The sequence below is a fragment of the Dreissena polymorpha genome, chromosome 1, assembly GCF_020536995.1.
Source record: "Dreissena polymorpha isolate Duluth1 chromosome 1, UMN_Dpol_1.0, whole genome shotgun sequence".
NCBI classification, from domain to species: domain Eukaryota; kingdom Metazoa; phylum Mollusca; class Bivalvia; order Myida; family Dreissenidae; genus Dreissena; species Dreissena polymorpha.
Window position 1 is genome coordinate 71,739,026 of NC_068355.1, and position 22,741 is coordinate 71,761,766.

General features: G+C 34.6%; 1 protein-coding gene and 1 long non-coding RNA gene across 5 annotated transcripts in view; one reads left to right on the plus strand and one right to left on the minus strand.

Moving 5' to 3' along the window:
* LOC127834618 (chromatin target of PRMT1 protein-like) overlaps positions 1-22,741 on the plus strand; it is a 30,966-nt gene that overhangs the window by 462 nt on the left and 7,763 nt on the right. The window contains exons 2-6 of one of the 4 annotated variants that reach the window (XM_052360624.1): positions 12,010-12,071; positions 13,630-13,807; positions 16,571-16,733; positions 20,582-20,648; positions 21,319-21,381. In XM_052360624.1, the coding sequence (XP_052216584.1) occupies positions 12,010-12,071; positions 13,630-13,807; positions 16,571-16,733; positions 20,582-20,648; positions 21,319-21,381 (533 nt within the window). The remainder of the gene's footprint in view (positions 1-12,009; positions 12,072-13,629; positions 13,808-16,570; positions 16,734-20,581; positions 20,649-21,318; positions 21,382-22,741) is intronic. The other 3 variants (XM_052360632.1, XM_052360640.1, XM_052360647.1) reach the window with 3 other exon arrangements.
* Positions 167-2,581, minus strand: LOC127834694 (uncharacterized). Its single transcript, XR_008028062.1, has 5 exons — positions 2,335-2,581; positions 1,805-1,881; positions 1,514-1,609; positions 827-908; positions 167-535 (listed from the first exon to the last, which is right to left on the minus strand). It is a non-coding gene; the product is annotated as an uncharacterized LOC127834694 (long non-coding RNA).

The window sequence follows — 22,741 nt, forward strand, 5'->3', positions numbered from 1 at the left end:
AACCTACATTAAATTTAACATGAATAATCAAAGATCTGACACACAGTCTTCACGATAGTTCATTTTATCCACTAGCCATTCGGGCTACTGGAATGGTGAAGACAAGTAGCACAGCAGCAAAATTACTAGCCCAAGGTAAATTTGTTAAAATATACACACTGCTAATAGCAATAACCACTGATTTTGAAAATTGACATAAACCCAGTAAAATTATACATTTTCTGATAGATATTAGTAAACCATTTCCAAATATGTATGGTTTGTCTATCTTACATTGTCTAAAGTAATGTTAGTGAATGCGGAAACATTGAAAAATCCCATGTGTAAAAATTGTCATTTTTCATTTTTTCAAAATAGTCAACCTGGGTGTATAATTTGTTTAAAATAATGATTTAAGAACACATTTTTTATCCAAACTTTTAATAATTCATTACAGATACATTTCAGCTATGTTAGATGTCCTTGCAATTGGATGGTCCGGCAGGATTCTGGTCTGAAACACGTTACCCCCCACCAACCCAGGACCCAAAAATTCCTGAAATAGACAATACAAAGTTGATTTTTCTAAATTGCAAATGTGCATGTGATTCAATATCACAGTTGAAATAATGTACAACAAAACAAGAATAAATGTTCAAAAAACAAAAACTTATTTGGTTAGTATTTAAAAAAAAAACATTATCCAAAACATGTACAACTGCCCCACCCACCCAATACAAATGTGATACAACCTGGTATTTAAGAACATTTTCTAAGTAATATTATTTCTCTTAAACAAAGTTTTATTTATGAATTAGCAGTTAAATTGAACAGGAAAAACACTTACGGTTGAATATGCAGCCAGTAATCTGAATTCTTATCCAAAATTCTGATATGTCGGTTGATTAGGAATGGCAGCACCAGGAATTCTAAAAGATCGACAATGCATTGCTAAATTAAATCTTATATACTTTTGTAAGATGAAACAGAAACACTATTTGTTAGAATAGTTTAACACACACCTATTCAAAAAAAGATAAACATATAATAAAATAATTAAAAAAATATTATAATAATTACTGTAAGAAGTTTCGAACTCATAATAGGCGAATGTATGTAACAGCTCAATATCTTTAAACAACTTCTTGGATTTAGTAAATCATTGTCGATACATTAATTAAGAGCTTGTTTTCTTCATGAAAGGAACTCCAAAGATGCTGAAATATAATAGTGCACTGCATGCAAATATTAATTAAGTGATACTGACAAACTGAAAGAACAGAACATTTAACCGCAAATGTTTTCTACAAGCTTTTACTGATTCAATGTTTCTTTTTTCAAAGTTTGCTAAAAAATCATGCTGAGATCAAAATTAGCCAATTGTAAGGGCATTTAATATTTCATCCATTTAAGTCATCTTTTTAATGTAGCGCCATATGATGAAATAACTGGAATTCCTTTGCCAACTGAAGTAATTTCCAATTTAATTTTAATAGTAATATTAAAATTAATAATAAGATGCAGCCACACATACTGTTTGTCAAAAAGGCTGTTGAACAACTGATCTTTCACTGGAATATTCCTGTCAACCAAAAGGTGAAGGTGGTTGTGTCTCGTCAGAGTCAGATATCTATGCAAATGAACAGACACATTCATATTTTTGTCATCATACTTACAAAGTACATTTCCAACAATAATATTATTTCTTACAGTAGGGGCATGTGTATATTCTGTATTATTAAATAATTAAGTTTTAATTCAGGATATAATTGTTAACCATCAAATTCAATGTCTTCAACATGCAACTGCTTAAAATGTTACTTACCACAATGTAACTGTGCTCATGTATTTGTGAAATCCCATCATAATCACTGTCCAATAGATCTTTGTCAGTCATGTTCTCTATAAAATAACAAGTAAATAAAATAGAATTTCAATACCGGTATGCACAAAACCTGCGACACATAATAACCGAGTCTTAGCATTGCATCCTCAATTTTGCAAAGGTTAATTCTAGAACCTAACCTTTATATATAATAATATCCATTTATTTTTTGTATATTAATATTGTAAATGAAATAAGAACTGAAATTAATTATAGCAGTTTTAACACGTTAACAAAACTAATAATGAGATGGTGTGCGAATTATAATGCTCCCTAAATGTATAATCAACTTAAAACTAATAACGTACCTTAGCTTTTAAGTTTATGATTATGATCAATCACAGAAGTTATATTTTACATTTGTTACAAATGAAGACAAGTCCGGTACGACATGGCGCGGGTACGATCTGGAACAGATTTTCTTTGACATAATTAACACAATAATTTAGGTGATTTAAGTGAATTCATACCTGCATCGATACCAAATGAGACGATTTCTCTTCCTGCCAAACAAATACTGTGTTTATCGTACCGATATCCGTAAAACTGCTCAAAAGATCGCTCCCGAATTCACCGTAACAACAATGTAATAATTCCGCGTAAAGGGGAGTAACTCTACTGCACAGGAATAGTGGTGTTGGAAATAAATAAATATATATTATTTCACGCGCATATACCTGATTCAAATGGTTAGAATTTATTAAAAAACACAATAATTGATTTATTAAAGGCTAAATTTCAAGTGAATCTGCCTTCTTTCTGCAAAATATTGGCCTTCGAATTTTTTACTTTCACTTTTGAGCAATGATTTTTTATTTTCCGGTCATGGCAAGGTCAGATACTGCTTATTTGGACATATCTCCTCCCACATATGCAAATTTTTCATTTGGATTACTTCTTTCATGCTCGTAGTGAAGCGTTAAAAACACCCTACATTTTTCGGTCAACTTTTTGCCTGAACACCGATTGCGCAATAATTTGCATAGCAGGTGCGTGGTTATTGCTACTGCTAAAGGGTTTCATCTTTCAATAGCAGATAATCTATTAACTAGTAAAATTGTATCCAGGGTATGTTAACTGTAAAGCCTATTGCAAAAACAATTGCAACCCAATATAACAAGTCAAGGTCAATTAATTATGTCCTTTATTAATCATAACTCTTTAACATGTGATAAACAACTTCTTCATTCATCTCATCATCACTGCCATCCTGGAGATCCTCTTCGTTAGAAACCATATCCTGTAAAACAAGCTTCCTGATAGTTATTTTCCAAAAGTTTACTTGACAACTGAAGGCATAGATGGCATACTGTAATCATACATTTTGACTTTTTTCTTATGCTGTGTTTTTAAGCATAGCTTATTAAACTCTGTCTTACAGAAGAAGCTTCTCCTTCATCATTGATTTTTAGTTCTTCTTGAATGCTCTGAGCTTTTATGAGTACGTACGGAGGGTCAATATAGCTGGGAGTTGTATTTTTGCAACTGCATTGATTTTAAACCACTTTTCTTAAAATTCACGTTACCGCGATTTTTCATAAGTCATTTGTTGACTTACTATCAGTTGCGGGCAGTTTCTTGTCAGGCTTCACTCCAGTTACGTATTTAAGCATTATGCAGCCATATGCGCATGGGGACTTACAACTTTGGAAATAAACGCACACACAAGGTTACAAAGTAAAAGATGTTTATTCCGGAAATATAAGCCGCAGACGTCGATCGGTTTACTTCAGCAGTAATCAAATCAGCATGACCTGTGCCACTAATAAATAACCAGTAATAATTGTTCACCAGGTGGCCTGGGTTACGACTCTAAAATGACCGTTGAATGTATGGACCTATCGGAACGCGTTTAAATCTCGTATTTTAGGCGAAGTTGAAGGAAGTTCTGACGGAAATCTTTGCGAAGTACTCACAAAATAATGACGTTTTTCACATTTAAAAATGTAAACAATATTGCTACATGGAATTTCTACTGGCCCGACGGGCGTACAATATGGCAGACTGGACACATCATTTGAAATAACAATCAATATTAAACGTATACCGTAAAACGTTGTGTATAACGCGCATTTATGTATAACGCGCATCTACTTTTTAAAGCTAAAAAATCGGGAAAAAAAGTTTTTGAAGCAAAAAAATCGGGGGAAAAATTCCGTACCGCAGGCTAACTGAAAATCGTTATATTTACATTGCCGATCTTACTTATTCTTTTATTGCTTCAATTATAAATTATTTTTAAGACGACAACGATACAACTAGTTGGTGTTTTTTTTTAATCATATTATGCGTAAAAATAAATGTTTGGATTTAAATGAATTATGCATGAAATGCACACTTTCCACGAGGATACCATCAAGGTTTTCATCATATGTCTCCGAAGTAACTGTCCACGATTTTATCGTGGAGTACACATAACGGATGGATTAGTTATAACTAAAAAAATGACATTATTGATTGGTATTGTCACCTGGTTATTCATGCATGACTAATGCACAACCGCGCGTTTTATTTACAATGTCGATATCATGCGTTCTTTTCGAGTGTCTAAAATTGACAGGAGACTTCAACGACTCATACTTCTCAACACTATCGCGACATAACCGGCGATAAACAAACAATGGAGGTGTGAAGCCGTTTGCCGGTTCGCATGTTTTGATAATAGCCCAGCTACACAAAACTTGACAGGTGACGCAAATTGCTCAATAATCACATCCTCAATCTTGACAAGACGTATGAAAACGTGTAAACAAACACAGCATCAATTTTATTAACACATTTGAAAAGCAAGAAAAATAATCTTAAATATATCGTGAAATACCTTGCGACATACTATTGTAAATCGACAAGTGCCCCCAAATAAATTGTGTAACCCTAGTACAGTAGGGTATAATATTGTGGGAAAAGTAAACAATAACATTTAAATAAAAATGGCTTCCTCGTTTTTCATTCTCTTCTTCAAATTTATTTGATTTCAATGCTCTGTACGTACCTGAAAAAAGATAGAAAATATATATGTTAACTTTATAATGTTTGTTCATCTTATTCAGATCGTCAATATAACACTATTATTAACATAGTTACAGTTAAAACACCGGAAAACAGAATGATGCGAATTACCGCTACTGGGTAACTGACAGCGAAAAAATGTCTTGGCATGGCTGTAGTTGTGCATAACGCGCAACAAGTTTTTAAAATGAAATTTTGGGGTAAAAAAGTGCGCCTTATACACAACTTTTTACGGTAAAACAATTTAAATATATGGAATTTAAGACATCAAATAAAACAAGACTATTGTCAAGCAATATAAGTCCCCTACTGGCTCCACCATTGTCAGAAATTCCACCATTTTCAGAATTTTTTATATACAGTCGATCGGGTAGTTCCGGATCTCGGGTAATTCCGAATCAACTCTATGATTTAATTAAAATATTAGTCTAAAAGATATTGCCATATCAATATAACTGTGATTTTTGGAAAATGTGATCAATTTCAAGCAATAACACAGTTTTGCTTCTTATTTCAACGGTGTTTTCATTGAAAATCACACTTTGGTAACTATCACAGTCGTGTCATTTTACCTTCGCACTGTCTATCAATAACACGCGTCAACAATTAAAAGACGATTTAGAAGCACATTTCCTTGGTAAATGCTTGTACATTTGGTATGAATTTGTTTATTTATTATCATTTTTAAATTCCTGCGAGTGATTTAAGTATATGTTTATGATTTATGGAAATAAAAGCATGGACATTGCACCTCGTGTACATGTCAGTTGCGGATCAGCTGATTGGGGAAAATCTCAAAACAGTTTATTATTGTTTAAATACTGTGTTAGTAATATTTTAAAGCTCTAGCTACCACAAAAGTTTATAATATATATATATATATATATATATATATATATATATATATATATATATATATATATATATATATATATATGAAATGAAGAGTGCCTAGTTTCTCATAAAGTTGATACAATGTTTCATTTGAATTATTTAATTATAATACTATTTTGTGACTTCAATGTCGAGAAATACAGAGAATACGATTGAATTTTGTTTATTTTGTCTGTCTTTCTGCCCTAAAACTTTAACCTTGCTCATAAAATGAAACTTTATGGACCTGGTTCTCCAAACTTTACATGTTCTTGCATCTGATTGAGATCTATTATGCAAACCAGTTATGAGGCATTAGGTCTAAGTCACAAGGTCAAGGCTAACACATGCAGTAAGCATTTGTTGAATGCATCTTGGTTTGTTTGTATGTTTATGTGTTTAGTATTTTTAAAATAAGTTATAACATTTAAATGTATAATAGCGGAGTAATAAAAAACCAGCGGAGTGCTAAAATCTGTACTCTAGAAAAAATTTATTGATTAATAAATGATGGTAATATGTTACTAGTGCTGGAAGGAGATTGGTAATATTTTAAATATTTATCCAATTTTTAATGTGCATTTATGCTGTGATTTTGCATTTCAGATAATTGTCAAGTTGGACGGATGGGTCCTAAAAAGCACGGGTGCTCTGCACAGTCATTGGCAAAGAGGCTGAAGCGGATACTTTTATATATTTTTACATTATTGTGATCCTATTATTGTTAAATGTTGCCATAATATGTTATTTACCAAACATTTAACTTGATATCTAGTATTGTCTTCCATTTCTTTACCATTATTATCCCAGAGGTACTGGTTTATGTTGTTGTTGCTTTTTATACTTTTATTACATTATTTTACATTATTGTGATCATATTATTGTTACATGTTATCATACTATGTTATTTACCAAAAAAGTAACTTGATATCTAGTATTGTTTTCCATTTCTTTAGCAAATTTATTCTAGAGGCACTGGTTTATGTCAGTCTTCACGCTAAATATTTTAGACCAATAGCCCTTCGGGCTAATCAGATAGAATTTTTATTAGCCCGAATACAGTTTCAATAGCCCGAAAAGGTTAACAAACATTTTATGACTTTTTTGGCTTTGAGCAACAAAAATATTCATTTCCAATCAGAAATAACTTCTAATGAGTAAAAACAGTTGCCTGTCCCATTTTCAACAGACTGTATTATTTATTTTTGATAACAACAGCAAAGGCATAAAGTCTTCACGCTAACTATAAGCCCGACAGCCCGGGTTTGGTGAAATGTTATTCGGGCTACTAGTAATTAATAATTTATATTGTCGGGCTTTTGGATTTTTTAGCTGTTTCAAATAAAGCATAATAATTCGGGCTAGTGGTTTAAATATATTACCGTGAAGACTGGGCATGCTCTCCGGACATCTCCATATCTCAGTGTTTCAGATTGGCCCCAATTTCCTCAGGACAGGTTTCCTCAAATGTCTAAATGGTCAATTTTTTTTCAGGACATTTGTCCTAAATCATGAAACAATTTTCATACAGTTTTGTTAGCGCCCTGAGCCCTAACCTATTGTACTTTTTTAGTCTTTCTAGTTGCAATTTCTGGTGAAAACAATGCGAAATATTATAAATCATACCATCCGTATCACCGCATGTGTATTCATCATTCAATAGACATTTTTATAAAGAAGGTCGAAAATAAATTTAAATCGACAAAAACAAAACTGTATCCGAAAATAACAGTCCGAGAATATGAAAGTGTTTTGCACATGAAATCAAATGTGCATATCGTATGATTCAAGAAAAATAAAAACCAGTTATCTAGCAAATACGTAATAAATATATAATTTTGTTAACATATTGCTTAAATATATGCTATTGCAGTGCTTTATTTTGCTAATCGATCACTCAAACTTTTTCATTTGCAACGTTTGCTGACTAATACGATTTTCGGAAAGTAGCGAAGATTTTTCGTCAGTTGTTTTTCTATCCGCTAACCAATCAAAAATCAATAATAAAATAGTCCATCTCCGGAGTCTCCGTAAGAGTGGAACTCAGACGTGTTGATTTGCTAACGACTTGTACCGACTACTTCCATTGATTATGTCTTTAACCCAAAGTGGCTGACCGGTGTTCATGTATTTTTTTCACTCTGTTTATTATTTTACGCTAAAATATTCAATCGACCGGTCGGGCTGTTTAATATGCATTTATGATCGACCGACCGTCCCAAGAATCGACTCGGGCTACGGGCTTATAGGCTAATTCGAAGACTGTTATGTTATACTTTTTATGGATGCTTTTATATATTTTTACATTATTGTGATCCTATTATTAGCAAATGCATTCCAGAGGTACTTGTTTATGTTCAGTTGTCATTTTTATGCCCCCGGATCGAATGATCGGGGCATATTGTGTTTGGCCAGTCTGTACATTCTGTCCCAAAACTTTAACCTTAGTTAAAGTTTTTTGATAACTTTTGCAATATTTAAGACAGAAACTTGATATTTGGCATGTATGTGTATCTCATGGAGCTGCACATTTTGAGTGGTGAAAGGTCAAGGTCATCGTTCAAGGTCAAAGAAGCTAATCCAAGGAAGTAATAAGCTTTAAAGGGCGATAATTATCTGTACCTGCCAAATGAACAAAAAACAAAGCGGCGCAATAGGGGGCATTGTGTTCCTGACAAACACATCTCTTGTTATAAATACATTTATATAAAGTTCTGTATTTTTTAGGACCTTAGTTATAAACATATTTTCTAGTCATACATAAAATGTTCTAGTCATAAGCATATATGTCATATTTTCATACAGTTTGTACATTATTGTGATTCTTTTGTTGTTAAATGTTATTATATTATGTTATTTCCCAAGAAGGTATCTTGAGTTTATCAATAAATTGCTTGTATTGAGTATTTGTGCTTGTTTTATATAACCAATAATACAGAGGAATCCATTTCAAATCAAAACATAAATACTTTCCAACAGCTTTATTCTCCTGTGTACAGTCATACACCCCATAATGTTTTTAAATTGTCAGACAGTTATTAAACTGAAACAAACGAACCTATCTGATGTTTTATTTAATACATGCATCATTTGTTTTGACAGTCAAAATAATTGTTGACAGTCAAAATAAGTTTTGAGATGATCCCTGACCTACATCTTCCAAATAGTCCGAGTGATCCGAAATTACCGCACTCGATTCAGAACTAGCCGACTTTATGCAAGCGAATAAGTTCAAATTGGCATCAGAAATGTATTGATAAGTATTAATAAATTAATATGGCCTGAAAGATGAAATATTTTGCCTCAACAATCCAAGTTTTTTGAAAGCAATTGCTTTATTTTAAAAATATTTACACCATTATTTACGTTAGTGATCCGGAACTACCCGACCGACTGTAAGGTGTTTACAAGTGATGAGTATTTGCTTGATATGTTCAAGCTATTTTGTTTAAATGGTTGTTTCACAGTTAGCGCAATTATTTCACAAACATTTGCAAGTGTAAATATTGTATTCATCATTTTCATGGGAATTATTTATCACTTTGCTATCTCTGTTATACTTACCATCTTAATCCTAATAAATGCGCCCAGGCGCAATGCAAATCACAAAGGGGGCGCGTTTATTTCACCCCCCTTTAGTTATAATATGAACTGACAGGTAAAATATGTTTACCGGTAATGGCAAAAAGTTCCAAGTTCATTGAGCAATCGTAAACATATCACAATTAGTTTTACCAGAATAGTGCACCCCATTATCATTCTGTTTCTGCCTCGGCATTGATCCGCCGAATCGCGCTGCGTCTTGACACGCGGCGATTTGCCAAGGAGAAATATGTACAAATATTGATTGTATGCTTTAACAAATTTTAAATAATTTTCAAATTAACGAATAAAAGAATTTCAAATTAACGAATATAAGAAACAGATACAGATAATACCCTGTTATTCTTATTTATACGCGATTGTTTTAACATTTCGTCACTTTTCTGCATACTTCATACAGTTACCATCGGATGTCATCTGTCAAAACAATGTAGGTCAGAAACCATATAGAAGAAATTTACACAGTTTAATCTCGGAAACAAGACTTGCTTAAACATCGGAAAAAAAAACGATATCTTTTTGCATAAGATGGAGTTGCTAAAATACACAGACGACAAAAATATAAATAATGTTGACCATTTGAATAAAATCAAATGTTGTTGTTTTTTTAAATGAATACTTTCACATCTTCCCGATTTTCAGAAAATGACTTGTGTACATGTGCATCTAAATTTAAATTTACACATTGCTTCTGGTGATGAACTGCGTGTTCAGTGGGAATACTGCCGTCCCGATTTAAGTTGTTTATTGGTCGTTGCAGACGAATATGAACTGTACACGACACTTGTGTGCAGTCAGTGAACAATAAAATAATTGTTTCAATAATGAAGGAACTGAAACAGCGTAACGGTAACGATACAGCGTGTTTGAATTATATTTTATTAAGAGGAAATGTCAATGCTAAGTAATTCGCGACATACCCCGGTAATTAAGTTGAAATTCACAACAAAACTTTTATTGGAAATTAAAATTAATGATCTCAATGTTCAGGGCCCTCAATCTATCAAATCTGCCGCCGAATTTCGGTAGCAGTCCCCCACCTGAAAAGTATACTTTTTTCCCAAAAAAATTCCCCCCCCCCCCCCCCCAAAAAAAAAAAAAATTTTTTTTTTTTTTTTAATAGAAAGATGTGTGTCATGATTATTATATCTCCATTCTATTACAATTTAATCTATTCAAACATACTAAATTATGAAAAATGCAATGGATATAGTGCAAACATGTACAAATGAAATAATGAGAGAGTAAGTAAAAGAATCCCCCAAAAAGGGAAATGCCGCGAAAATTCCCCCTCCTAAGGGCTGCGGACCCCTTCCCCCAAAGTAGTGTGAGGGCCCTGATGTTTTACCCGCTATGAAATGTTTATTCACAAATAAATACACCCACGCCAATTTTTGCACGCTTTTTTCAGAACAAAGAAATTCATTTAATTCACGTGCACTATGTATATGTGGCTAGAATTTGAAGCCGAAAATAGCTGTACACGACGAGTGCAAACCATGTCAGGTGATTTACGCATGTTGTAATACAACTGTCCTGATTGGGCGCTTATTTCATCAAATCTTTAAATAGAAGCATATGCAGAAATTGAGCACTTTTATCATCAATATAAACCAGAATTTGCTGTTAAAAATCGAAATCGGGCATATGCGAGATTATCGAGTAATGGATAAAGACGGAAGAAGTTGCATGTATGCGATTGAGACAGTTGAAACGTATGTATCCGGGTATCGAGATACTTGGGAAAATACGATTATTACAATCAGTTATGAGTTATCTATGGCTTCAAACTGTTACTTGCCTTATCAAACACGCAATTATCACTCATCGAGGTGCAGTATCCTACAGCTAGGTGCGAACACGGTTTTGTTTTATACGCGACATTTAAAAAGACAGAAAAAAGTGTCACAGTGTGAAATACATGTTGAAATTTGAAAACAACAACGCCTACAATCCCATATTGTTCTACAGACAAATTAATTTTATTTTTCGGGGAGGGGATTGGCTTTGATAGTTTATGTCCGAACGTAGTTAATCTACATTTAATAAAATTTATGATTCGGAACTTGTAATCAGTTTCTATCCTAGGTAAATTATGGTTAATAAGAATGTTCGCGGAGTGTCACATCACCAACAATTTCCTCGGCATCATGCCGAGGCGTGTCTTGGCGAACAGACACGGCAACGAGATGGTCGATGCCGAGTCAATTCCGCGAACACTGGATGTCGTCAAACTCCGCACATCACGGATTTTGTTGGTTTTGCGTGAGCTGTACTGTGCCTTGTTGATAAAAAAAGAATGTTATGTCAATAAAATGCAATTACTTTACCCCTTAGCAACCGAGGGGTCTTTTATTTTGATCACTCCTTCATTTTATTTTACGATAGGGGCGCGTTTATTAGGGCGGGAGTGTTTATTAGGATAAAGACAGTGGATTACTAGTTTTTTTATTGTGCTGTGATATGTTTCTCTAAGTAAATCGTCAATAAATTAATTTAAAATGTGCCATTGTTCCTGTTATTGAGAATTTGTAATGGAGTATCATGTCAGAAGGCCGCTCGCTCGTTGCAGCATAGCATCATGAAGACTGAAATTGCTTTTATTTGAAAAAAAAAAGAATTCCAGATATACTTTAATTTATCTTTTTTTTGTATTTCAGATGACATCTGTCCCGGCAAAGATTGTGCTTAAAAGCACCACAAAGTGCACTCTGAGTGATAGGTGAGGAACCAAACATGAGTGATTGGAGTTGTGGAAATGTTAAAGACTGGTTGAAATTGCTGTGTGTGCATTCAGATATGCATCAGAATGGCGAGTAGTCATTCCTTGCCTTCTTAATGTTTTTTTCTTAAAACATGACAAAAGTCATATATTAGTCCATTTCATTAAAGATCATGAAATAAACACACACTAGAATGGCAGAGGTTTGCAATTGTCACAACAAATGGAGCAGGCAAACAAATCAGTTTGGCTTTGCTGTAACTAAACATGAAGTCCATTCTGTCCACTTCAAGAATTGCACAGCCACAGCATCTCCAGCAGAGGTGAATGTAGAGCCAAGCCACATGAGCTTATAAAACCCATATCAGACAACCATGAAACAATGGAGCAACTTACTTTCTTTTCTTTCTTTTTTTTTTCTTCTAAAAACTAAACTTTCAAGTGAAGATTTCAAGAAGGCTTCAAGCAGCAATTGACGGCATCAATCTCCACAATGGCTGACATTGCCCAGCTTCCCAGTAAGGAAAGTGGTGAGAGTCAGTGCTAGTCATTACCTTTCTTTCCTCCCTTGCTATTGGATCAAGAGGATGTGACCAGCTGACCTTTGACCAGTTTTGGTAGAGGTCAGTGGTTAGAGTCACACACTTGACAACTATCATACTATGTCTTGTTTTTATCACTCGGCTTCTACGACATCTATTATACCCACATCTTTGTTTGTATGCAGCGGTCATAAAGGTTTCTTGGTTTCACAAAAAGTGCACACATTAATGATGGGTGTTTATTCCTGTTCAAAATCAAGCGCATGTTTGCCAAAGTGAATGTCATGAATTTTTAGAGAAAATAATATATATTTGATATAATCCAAAGTATGAAATGATAGCATCTTCATGAATTATGACTTAATTAAAATTAAATTATTTATTTATTTAAAGTGTTAGCAATACATTAAGGTTTGTGTTCAAACTTGTCATTAGGCATTTTCCTTGTAAGTGATTGAATATAAAAAAGTAGACTTGGCAGAAAAATACTTTTTGTAAAGAACATGCATAATTTATGCATAATATTATGTATACATGTAAAAGTTGCTAATATTTGCAGTTTCAAACAGGAACATGTTTAGCATTGTAATTTTATTCTTGCAAGAACAAGAGGGTGAACAATCATATTTTGTATAGCCAGCTCAGAATTCAAGAAAGAGAAAGATTAAAAGTTAATGTTCACATGTTTATTCTTCCTTTTTTTGTACAAAATTTGTTTCATAAGTAAGTAAAGCATTCTTGAAAATGTGTATGAGTTGTCTGAAAGCTCCAATGTGGCATTCACACAAATGTGTTGCCATTCAAAATATGCCACAAGGCATTATGAATAAAAGCTGTAGCAAAATGTAGTATGTACATTGTGTAATATGCATGGTAAAAATGATGTTGATCATGAAAATGATGAAGAGTTTGCATTGGGCTCTACATTACCATACCATGGTCATGAACAAGCTCAAATGGCATGCAAGATGCGTCTTGAAGCCAGCATGGCATTGTGTTTGCTGTTTTCTGTGAAGATTTACACAGATACAGAAGATGCGTCCAGCGCCAGCTTCGCCTCAGGAAGTTCGGGTTCAGATGGCAGCATCACAGCAATCATCACAGCAAAATCGGCGACTTGCACAGCAGATGGCTAACAGACCAGCTGTGCAGGCAGCACTTGGGCAAAGAATGCCAAAACAACCAATGCAACAGGTGAATGTCATGTACATTTTATATGCTTGGGAAACTCCATATAAAAATGTGTAGAACTAAATTAAAGTTTGCCCTGCTGACTTTCCTGAATGAGATGAGGTCTTGAATAGGTTCCTTTGATAAGTGCTTTTTAGCTCTACTATTATATATGAAACATATATAGTGGAGCTATCCTACTCACCCCGGCGTCAGCGTGAGCGTCTGCGTTAGCGTCAGCGTTAGCGTGCAAATTTTAAAGTTTTTGTACTACCCCAACAATTTTCTTTGTCCCTTGACATATTGCTTTCATATTTTGCATACTTGTTTACCAACATGACCCCAACCTATAGACAAGAGCAGACCACTGTATCAAGCATTTTGACATAATTATGGCCCCCTTTCCACTTAAAATATGCAGCAAATGTTTAAGTTTTCGTACTACCCCATTTATTTTCATTGTCCCTTGACATCTTGCTTTCATATTTTGCATACTTGTTAACCAACATCACCCCAATCTATAAACAAGTGCAGACAACTTTATCAAGCATTTTGTCATAATTATTGCCCCTTTTATACTTAGAATATGCATATTATTGACAAACCCATGTTAAAAAAAATTTGCGAACTACCCCATATATTTCCTATATTCTTTGACATATTGCTTTTATATTTTGCATACATGTTTACCAACATGACCCCAACCTATAGACAAGAGCAGACCACTGTATCAAGCATTTTGACATAATTATGGCCCCTTTTACACTTAGATAATTGAACATTTTGCTTAAATTGCCATAACTTCTGTCCTCTGACAGCTCTTGTTATGCCCCCCGTAGGGTGGCATATTATAGCAGTTGAACTGTCAGTACGTTTGTCTGTCTGTCTGTCTGTTTGTCCGACCGAAAACTTTTAACATTGGCCATAACTTTTGCAACATTGAATATAGCAACTTGATATTTGGCATGCATGTGCATCTCATGAAGCTGCACATTTTGAGTGTTGAAAGGTCTTGGTCATCCTTCAAGGTCAAAATTCAAAAAATACAATCTAAGGGAAGTAATAAGCTTTAAAAGGGAGATAATTTATAAACCTGCCAAATGATATACATATTGATATTTTATTTCAAAGCGGCGCAGTAGGGGGCATTAAGATTCTGACAAACACATCTCTTGTTTAAAAATCAGGCTGTTTTAAAGAAAATGTGGGACACATTTCCGGAAATAAAATTGGGCTGTTAAAATGTAATGTTTTTGCAATTAAAAAATACATTGTAAAAAGGAAATTTCATTTCATGTAGAGGAGCCGTTATGTGTCCAGTTAGTTTAAACATGTTTATTTTAGCTCAATTTAGGCTTATATAAACGCTCTAGAGTCCGTTTCCTGGGTCTAGAACCAGTACATGTACTTGGTGTTTTTGGGGGAGATCTATAGAACACTCCCACAGTTTAGATCCAACCCGTGACCTCCCAGTCACTAGGCAACACCATATCCATTTATAATATACCACGGCGACCTCAGTTAAGGTATCGCACCCCTAATGGGCACATATCCAAATATAATTTAATAATTTTCCTAATCAGCATTATTTCACTGAACTACATGCAAATTTGTAGGTAGGCTTTCCATGCTTTTAAAAAAATATACCGTTTTTTTCAAAACCACCCTCACGCTTGGCTTTTGTCCAGTTTATTTTCCCCCCTGGGGTATATAAAAGTTCCATAATTCATTCAAATTTCCTAATATGGGCATGCAGTTGGTATGTACAGATGCAGTAAAGGTGTTTAAAATTAAAACAAGATGAAATAAGTATTCTTTTACAGACATTTATTTTTTGCAAATTTTTATCTATGGAATAGCGCCATAAAATGTAAGTGATTTCAGCCAAGTAAAAATTGGGTCGGTTAAAAACAGTTTCATAAAATTCAAAATAGTATCATTTAAGTTATATTTTAAACTAATTTTTTTTATAGAAACACTAAATACAGCAAAAATACCAAGAAATAGACATATTTACCGTTTACTTTTTGAAATAAAAATAGAAATGCAACATGCATCATTCGTATTTTCAGCAGTAAATTACCCAATTTAGCCACAACATTGTTTTAATTAAAAAAAATTGAAGGATGTGCATACAATTTTCAACATATTTAACAATAAACATAGCTTATATGCTATATTAAATCAAATAATGTTAGAAAAGAAATAAAATGCGTTGCAAAAAGTATGCGATGTCGGCAGGATTCGAACCTGCGCGGGAACATCCTAAAAGATTTCTAGTCCATCGCCTTAACCACTTGGCCACGACTACTTCACATCAGTGCAACCTTAAATTAGATATCCATAAGTAAACAGGTAAAAAGGCTCGTCGATCTTTGAAGAAATCGCGAAATCGTATTTTTCAGATGATAATTGGATCAAAGTCAATATTTATAGTGAAAATAATGTATTCTAAATATATTAGGTAAACACATATCAAAATTCGAAGTTTGAAAAAAATAAAATGCATCTCTCGGAAATAATCGATCATTGAAGATCGGAAATGATTGTAAAATAAATCGCGGGAAATCATTAGAGGTGCGCTACCTTAAGTAGTTAAGTAGTTTCCAGTTAAGTAGTTGAAACAATGATATATACTTATTAAGTATATGAAGCCATACCTGTTGACTGAGTTCAAATATTTCACGGTACCTTATCCCAATTCTGCAACTACTTGTAAGGTACTTATATTATTGCTTTTACACCTTTGAAAATATCTTAAGTGGGTTGTATTATGTGCACTTTTAGACAAGATCCCTAAAACAAAGACTTGGTCCTTCAAATGTGAAAGCTCGGTTGTCAATGGACACGCCGACATTCCGAGGTCGAGGGAGAGGAGGCAGACGTGGCGGTGGTTTTAGAGGTCGGGGTCAGCAGAATGGATACATGTCTGGAGGTATGCCTTACAGAGGTAAACCAATTTATGTTTGTTTATTTTCTCAATAATAGAGCAATAGTTGTGAATCATATATGACATTTCCAGCTGTTCATTTTCTTACCGAAAAAGATTCAATTTTGGTAAGGTGCTTTGTTTTGTTTTTTTATGCCCCCGGATCGAATGATCAGGGGTATATTGTTTTTGGCCTGTCTGTCATTGTGTGTGTCTGTCTGTCTGTCCCAAAAAAAGTTTTGCAAACGCTTTTTTAGCTCAGCTGAGCACAACGTGTGATCGCCTTTTGTCCGTCGTGCGTCTTCAACATTTTGCCTTGTCAACATTCTAGAGGCCACATTTATTGTCTGAGTTTCATGTAACTTGGTCACAACATTTGTCCCATTGATACCTCGACTGAGTTCGAAACTGGGTCATGCTGGGTCAAAAACTAGGTCACTAGGTCAAAAAAAAGAAAAACCTTGTGAACACTGTATAAGTCACATTTGATGCCCAATCTTAATGTAACTTTGTCAAATGGTTGTCTTAATGATATGTTGGTTGAGTTCAAAAATGGTTCTGGTCAGTTGAAAAACACTGGTTTAATTGATATCTCGGATGAGTTTGAAAATGGTCCAGATAGGTGAAAAGCATGGCCGCCAGGGGGCGGGGCAGTTTTCTCTCTCTATATACAGAGGCGTCAAAGTTCAGGATTATCCCTGAAATCAGGATTATGGCCCTGTTGGACCAATTTCGATTTTAATATAAATCAGGGGATTTTTTCTGGAATTTTAAGATTATTGTCACAAAATGTCATCTTAAACACAAATTATTTTACTTTGACATATTGTTTACAAAGTTATATACAATTATAGTAAACAAAGTTACATGAATTATTAACCCTTTTTTGCTCTGGCCCCAAAACGATCGGCCTATTTTCAGGATTTTAGATTTTGGCCAATTGACACCCCTGATATATATAGTGAAAACATGTGAACCCTCTAGAAGTCACATTTTTGGTCCAATGTTCATGAACTTTGGTCAGAACATGTGTTTTCTGGATGTCAAGGGAAGTAACTGCAAACTGGCTTTTGAAAAATTATGTTGAATTGACAGAGTTGTCTCCCTTTTTAAATTTTTTTTTTTTAAGCACAAGAAGATTAAGTGGAATTAATTATAAATGATAGTTTTACATTCTGGAAGAAAGCAAACTTTTGAAAATGTTTTTTATTGTTTGATGATTCTGTACAATATGGCATTCTTTTGTCAAACAATTAAAGCGAGACTATACAATTTTTATATCTGATAAATTGTTATATATTGATAAATACATGTTACAATAACACAAAATGGGCAAGATATTGAAGACAAATTTCATAAAATGCAGCAAAGACAAATTAGCCCCCCGAGCTGATGGTGACGAAGATATTTCGTACATAGTTTCCTACAATAACCGAAGAATTCGTCTTTTTATTAGGATCGGAGTTAGAATTTGTGTGTCGAATGATTGGACATCGCTTCAGGAATTTAAAAACCATTAAACTAAATTAAGATTCACATCGTACATGCATGATATACATTCTGGCAAATTCGACTGTACAGACATTTTTGATTTCAGAATTAAATATCTGGCTTATTTCGCATCTTTTGACACATGTTCTTTTTATCCCCCGCCAGAGGCGGAGGGATATTGTTTTGGCGTTGTCCGTCCGTCCGGCACTTTTGTGTCCGGAGCCATATCTTGGAAGTGCTTTGGCGGATTTCATTGAAACTTCGTATGAGTATATATATGCATAAGAGGATGATGCACGCCAAATGGCATTGTACACCATCTGTGAAAAACAGAGTTATGGCCCTTTGTATCTTGAAAAAATGCTTTTTACTATAGGCACTTTTGTGTCCGGAGCCATATCTTGAAAGTGCTTTGGCGGATTTCATTGAAACTTGGTATGAGTATATATATGCATAAGAGGATGATGCATGCCAAATGGCATTGTATACCATCTGTTAAAAACAGAGATATGGATCTTTGTATCTTGAAAAAATGCTTTTTACTATAGGCACTTTTGTGTCCGGAGCCATATCTTGGAAGTGCTTATGCGGATTCCTTTGAAACTTGGTATGAGTATATAAGCCCTGCCAGAGGCGGAGGGATATTGTTTTGGCGCTGTCCGTCTGGCTGTCCGTCCGTCTGTCACTTTTGTGTCCGGAGCCATATCTTGGAAGTGCTTTGGCATATTTCATTGAAACTTCGTATGAGTATATATAAGCATAAGAGGATGATTCACGCCAAATGGCGTTGTACACCATCTGTTAAAACCAGAGTTATGGCCCTTTGTATCTTGAAAAAATGCTTTTTACTATAGGCACTTTTGTGTCCGGAGCCATATCTTTTTTAACATAACAGATGTTGTGTTCACTCTGCAACTCTCTGAAAATTGAGTGTATATAAACATTGAATGTTTTTGTGAAAAACGCACGACTTATTAATTTACCTAAATAAATTGTGAAGGCTTAAGAACCTTCCTTTGTCTTAGTTTTGTGTTATTGTCCTCCGTCCTTCCATCTATCATTATGTTCATCCGTCCAATTTGCACCCATCCTCAAACAAAGCATATGTTGCGGGGGATACCTTGGGCCTTTCAGGCCCTCTTGTTAAGTTTTATTTTAAATTATATTGAAATGTATGACCTTGTTAACACTAGAGGTCACATTTATTTTCCGATCATCATGAAACTTGGTCTGAAGATTTGTCCCAATGATATCTTGGATGAGTTCGAAAATGGTTTTTGTTGCTTTAAAAACATGGCCACCAAGGGCGGGGAATTTTTCCTTTTATGGCTAAATATGGCTTTAGTAAAACTTTGTTAACACTCTAGAGACCACATTTATTGTCCAATCTTCATGAAATTTGGTCAGAAGATTGGTCTCAATGATATCTTGGATGAGTTCGAAAATAATTATGTTTGCTTGAAAAAATGGCTTCCAAGGGGCGGGGCATTTTTCCTAATATGGCTATAGTAAAATCTTGTTAACACTCTAGAGGCCACATTTAATGTCCGAACTTCATGAAACTTGGTCAGAAGATTCATCCCAATAATATCTTGGATGAGTTCAAAAATGATGCCGGTTGGTTGAAAAACATGGCTGCCAGGGGTGGGGCATTTTTCCTTATATGGCTATAGTAAAACCATGTTAACACTCTAGAGGCCACATTTATTTTCGATCTTCGTGAAACTTGGTCAGAAGATTTGTCCCAATAATATCTGGTTATCACAGGTGAGCGACTTTTGGCCTTTCAGGCCCTCTTCTCAGTATTGAAGATAGCAACTTGATATTTGGCATGCATGTGTATCTCATAGTGCTGCACATTTTGAGTGGTAAAAGGTCAAGGTCATCCTTTAAGGTCAAAGGTCAAAAAAACAAATCCAAGGGAAGTAATAAGCTTTAAAGGGAGATAATTATCTGCACCTGCCAAATGATAAAAAATAAATGAAAGCGGCGCATTAAGGGGCATTTTGTTTCTGACAAACACATCTCTTGTTTTTCTTTGGTTTACAGGATTCACTCCAAAATGGTCATAGTGGCTAGTTTGTCGGTAGGGCCAGGAACAGTACAGCAAATAACATTTTAAATCCATTGGAAAGAATAATTAAAAGCAACATCTCGCCAGATTGTTGATCCCTATTACTAAAAGTCAATTAAAATATTGTATGGATATAGAACGTCAAAGTAACTAATATGAAAGAATAATTTCAAACATCAAATAAATAGAATATTTTGGGCTTGAATTGTATTAACAACTAAGAGGTCACACTGAATATTAAATTATATTATAGGAAACCAATGCTTAACCCTTTAACTCACTAAATGCAAGAAATGCATTTCAGGTGATTACCGTGGTGGTTACAGAGGTCAAAATTTCTCCATTCGTGGAAGAGGTGGTTTCTCTCCCAGGTAATTATAACCCATCTTGACCATGGGAATGGAGACTATAGTCTGTGTTTATAATTGTCACATGTTATTATGTCCCCCTCCACTATAGTGGGGGATATATTGTTTTTGCCCTGTCTGTTGGTTTGTTCGCTCCAACTTTTACATTTTGCCATAACTTTTGCTATATTGAAGATAGCAACTTCATATTTGGCATGCATGTGTATCTATTATAATATTGTAATAAGGTCTTGTTTAATTTGCGGATTGTCAATATATGTGAATTAGAAAAACATGTCTCTAAATTTTATCCTTGTAAAACATTTAATATTAATGTAATGTGCATATATTTGACACAGATTTAAATAACACAAGCCTATTGATGGGACAGATGGATTACATAAGTATTATCAACCTGTCAATAAATGCCAATTTATGTTAATTGGTGTGATGGTATGTTATAAGAATAGTCATTAACAATATTAATATGTGAATATCAGCGCCAAGAAGATACCACAGTCAAAAGCTCAAAGAAATTTGTCATCAAAATGTGTCCTTAAAAAAAATCAAGAAAATAAAAACATGGCAAGTAAAAATGTTTTTTCAGTATAAGTCTTTGTGTTGATTGTTGCAATCCACTGGAGCGTATCATTATGTAAACAGGCAATGCAAATATGCTCTCCCCTGTCTGTAGGTGGCTTGATGACCGTCGTCCACGTGGTCGTGGTGGGTTTGGTAGTCGAGGAGACGCCTCATTGTAAGGGCATGTAGAGCAGAGTGTCTGTTGTACCGTCACCCTGTATCTTCAGTTGATATGTCACTGTATATTTTATCCTTTGCTTCATCAGGTGTGTCACGTTATGAATGTTTTAAAGACCATTGTTCCTATAAAAAAAACTACTTTGTAAGACAAAAAAAGATGTATATCCGTGGCTTACATGTTTGCAACCATTCAAAATATATTAGTTTTAGAATTGAAAGTGAGGGCCCTTTCAGCATTATTATCCAACTGCTAAAATATGCGGCCCTTCTTCCATCCTTTGTATGATCCAACCTTCTAAGATTTTTCCCCACCTCTCTTGTCCTTTATTTGCCAATGTTCTCATTAATACAAACACACCCAACATGTTTTTTATGTCCCCCACTATAGTAGTGGGGGACATATTGTTTTTGCCCTGTCTGTCTGTTGGTCTGTCTGTCTGTTTGCGCCAACTTTAACATTTTGCAATAACTTTTGCTATATTGAAGATAGCAACTTCATATTTGGCATGCATGTGTATCTCATGAAGCTGCACATTTTGAGTGGTGAAAGGTCAAGGTCATCCTTCAAGGTCAGAGGTCAAATATATGTGGCCAAAATCGCTCATTTTATGAATACTTTTGCAATATTGAAGATAGCAACTTGATATTTGGCATGCATGTGTATCTCATGGAGCTGCACATTTTGAGTGGTGAAAGGTCAAGGTCATCCTTCAAGGTCAGAGGTCAATTATATGTGGCCAAAATCGCTCATTTTATGAATACTTTTGCAATATTGAAGATAGCAACTTGATATTTGGCATGCATGTGCATCTCATGGAGCTGCTCATTTTGAGTGGTGAAAGGTCAAGGTCAAGGTCATCCTTCAAGGTCAGAGGTCAAATATATGTGGCCCAAATCGCTTATTTTATGAATACTTTTGCAATATTGAAGATAGCAACTTGATATTTGGCATGCATGTGTATCTCATGGAGCTGCACATTTTGAGTGGTGAAAGGTCAAGGTCATCCTTCACAAGGTCAAGGTCATCCTACAATGTCAAACATCATATAGGGGGACATTGTGTTTCACAAACACATCTTGTATTGGGTAGTGATGATTTTTAGCTCCACTGGCCAGAGGCCAGCAGGGCTTATGTCATGGTCCTGTGTCTGTCGTGTGTGCGTCTGTGCGTGCGTTAACTTTTTCTTTAAACATCTTCTCCTAAACTACATGTCCAATTCTGACAAAACTTCTCACAAATGTTCCTGGGGTGAACCTCTTTCAAATTTGTTCAAATTATGCCCCTGGGGTCAAATTTGACCCCGCCCCCCGGGGTCAATAAATTGAACATATGCTTATATAAAGCCTATTTTGTG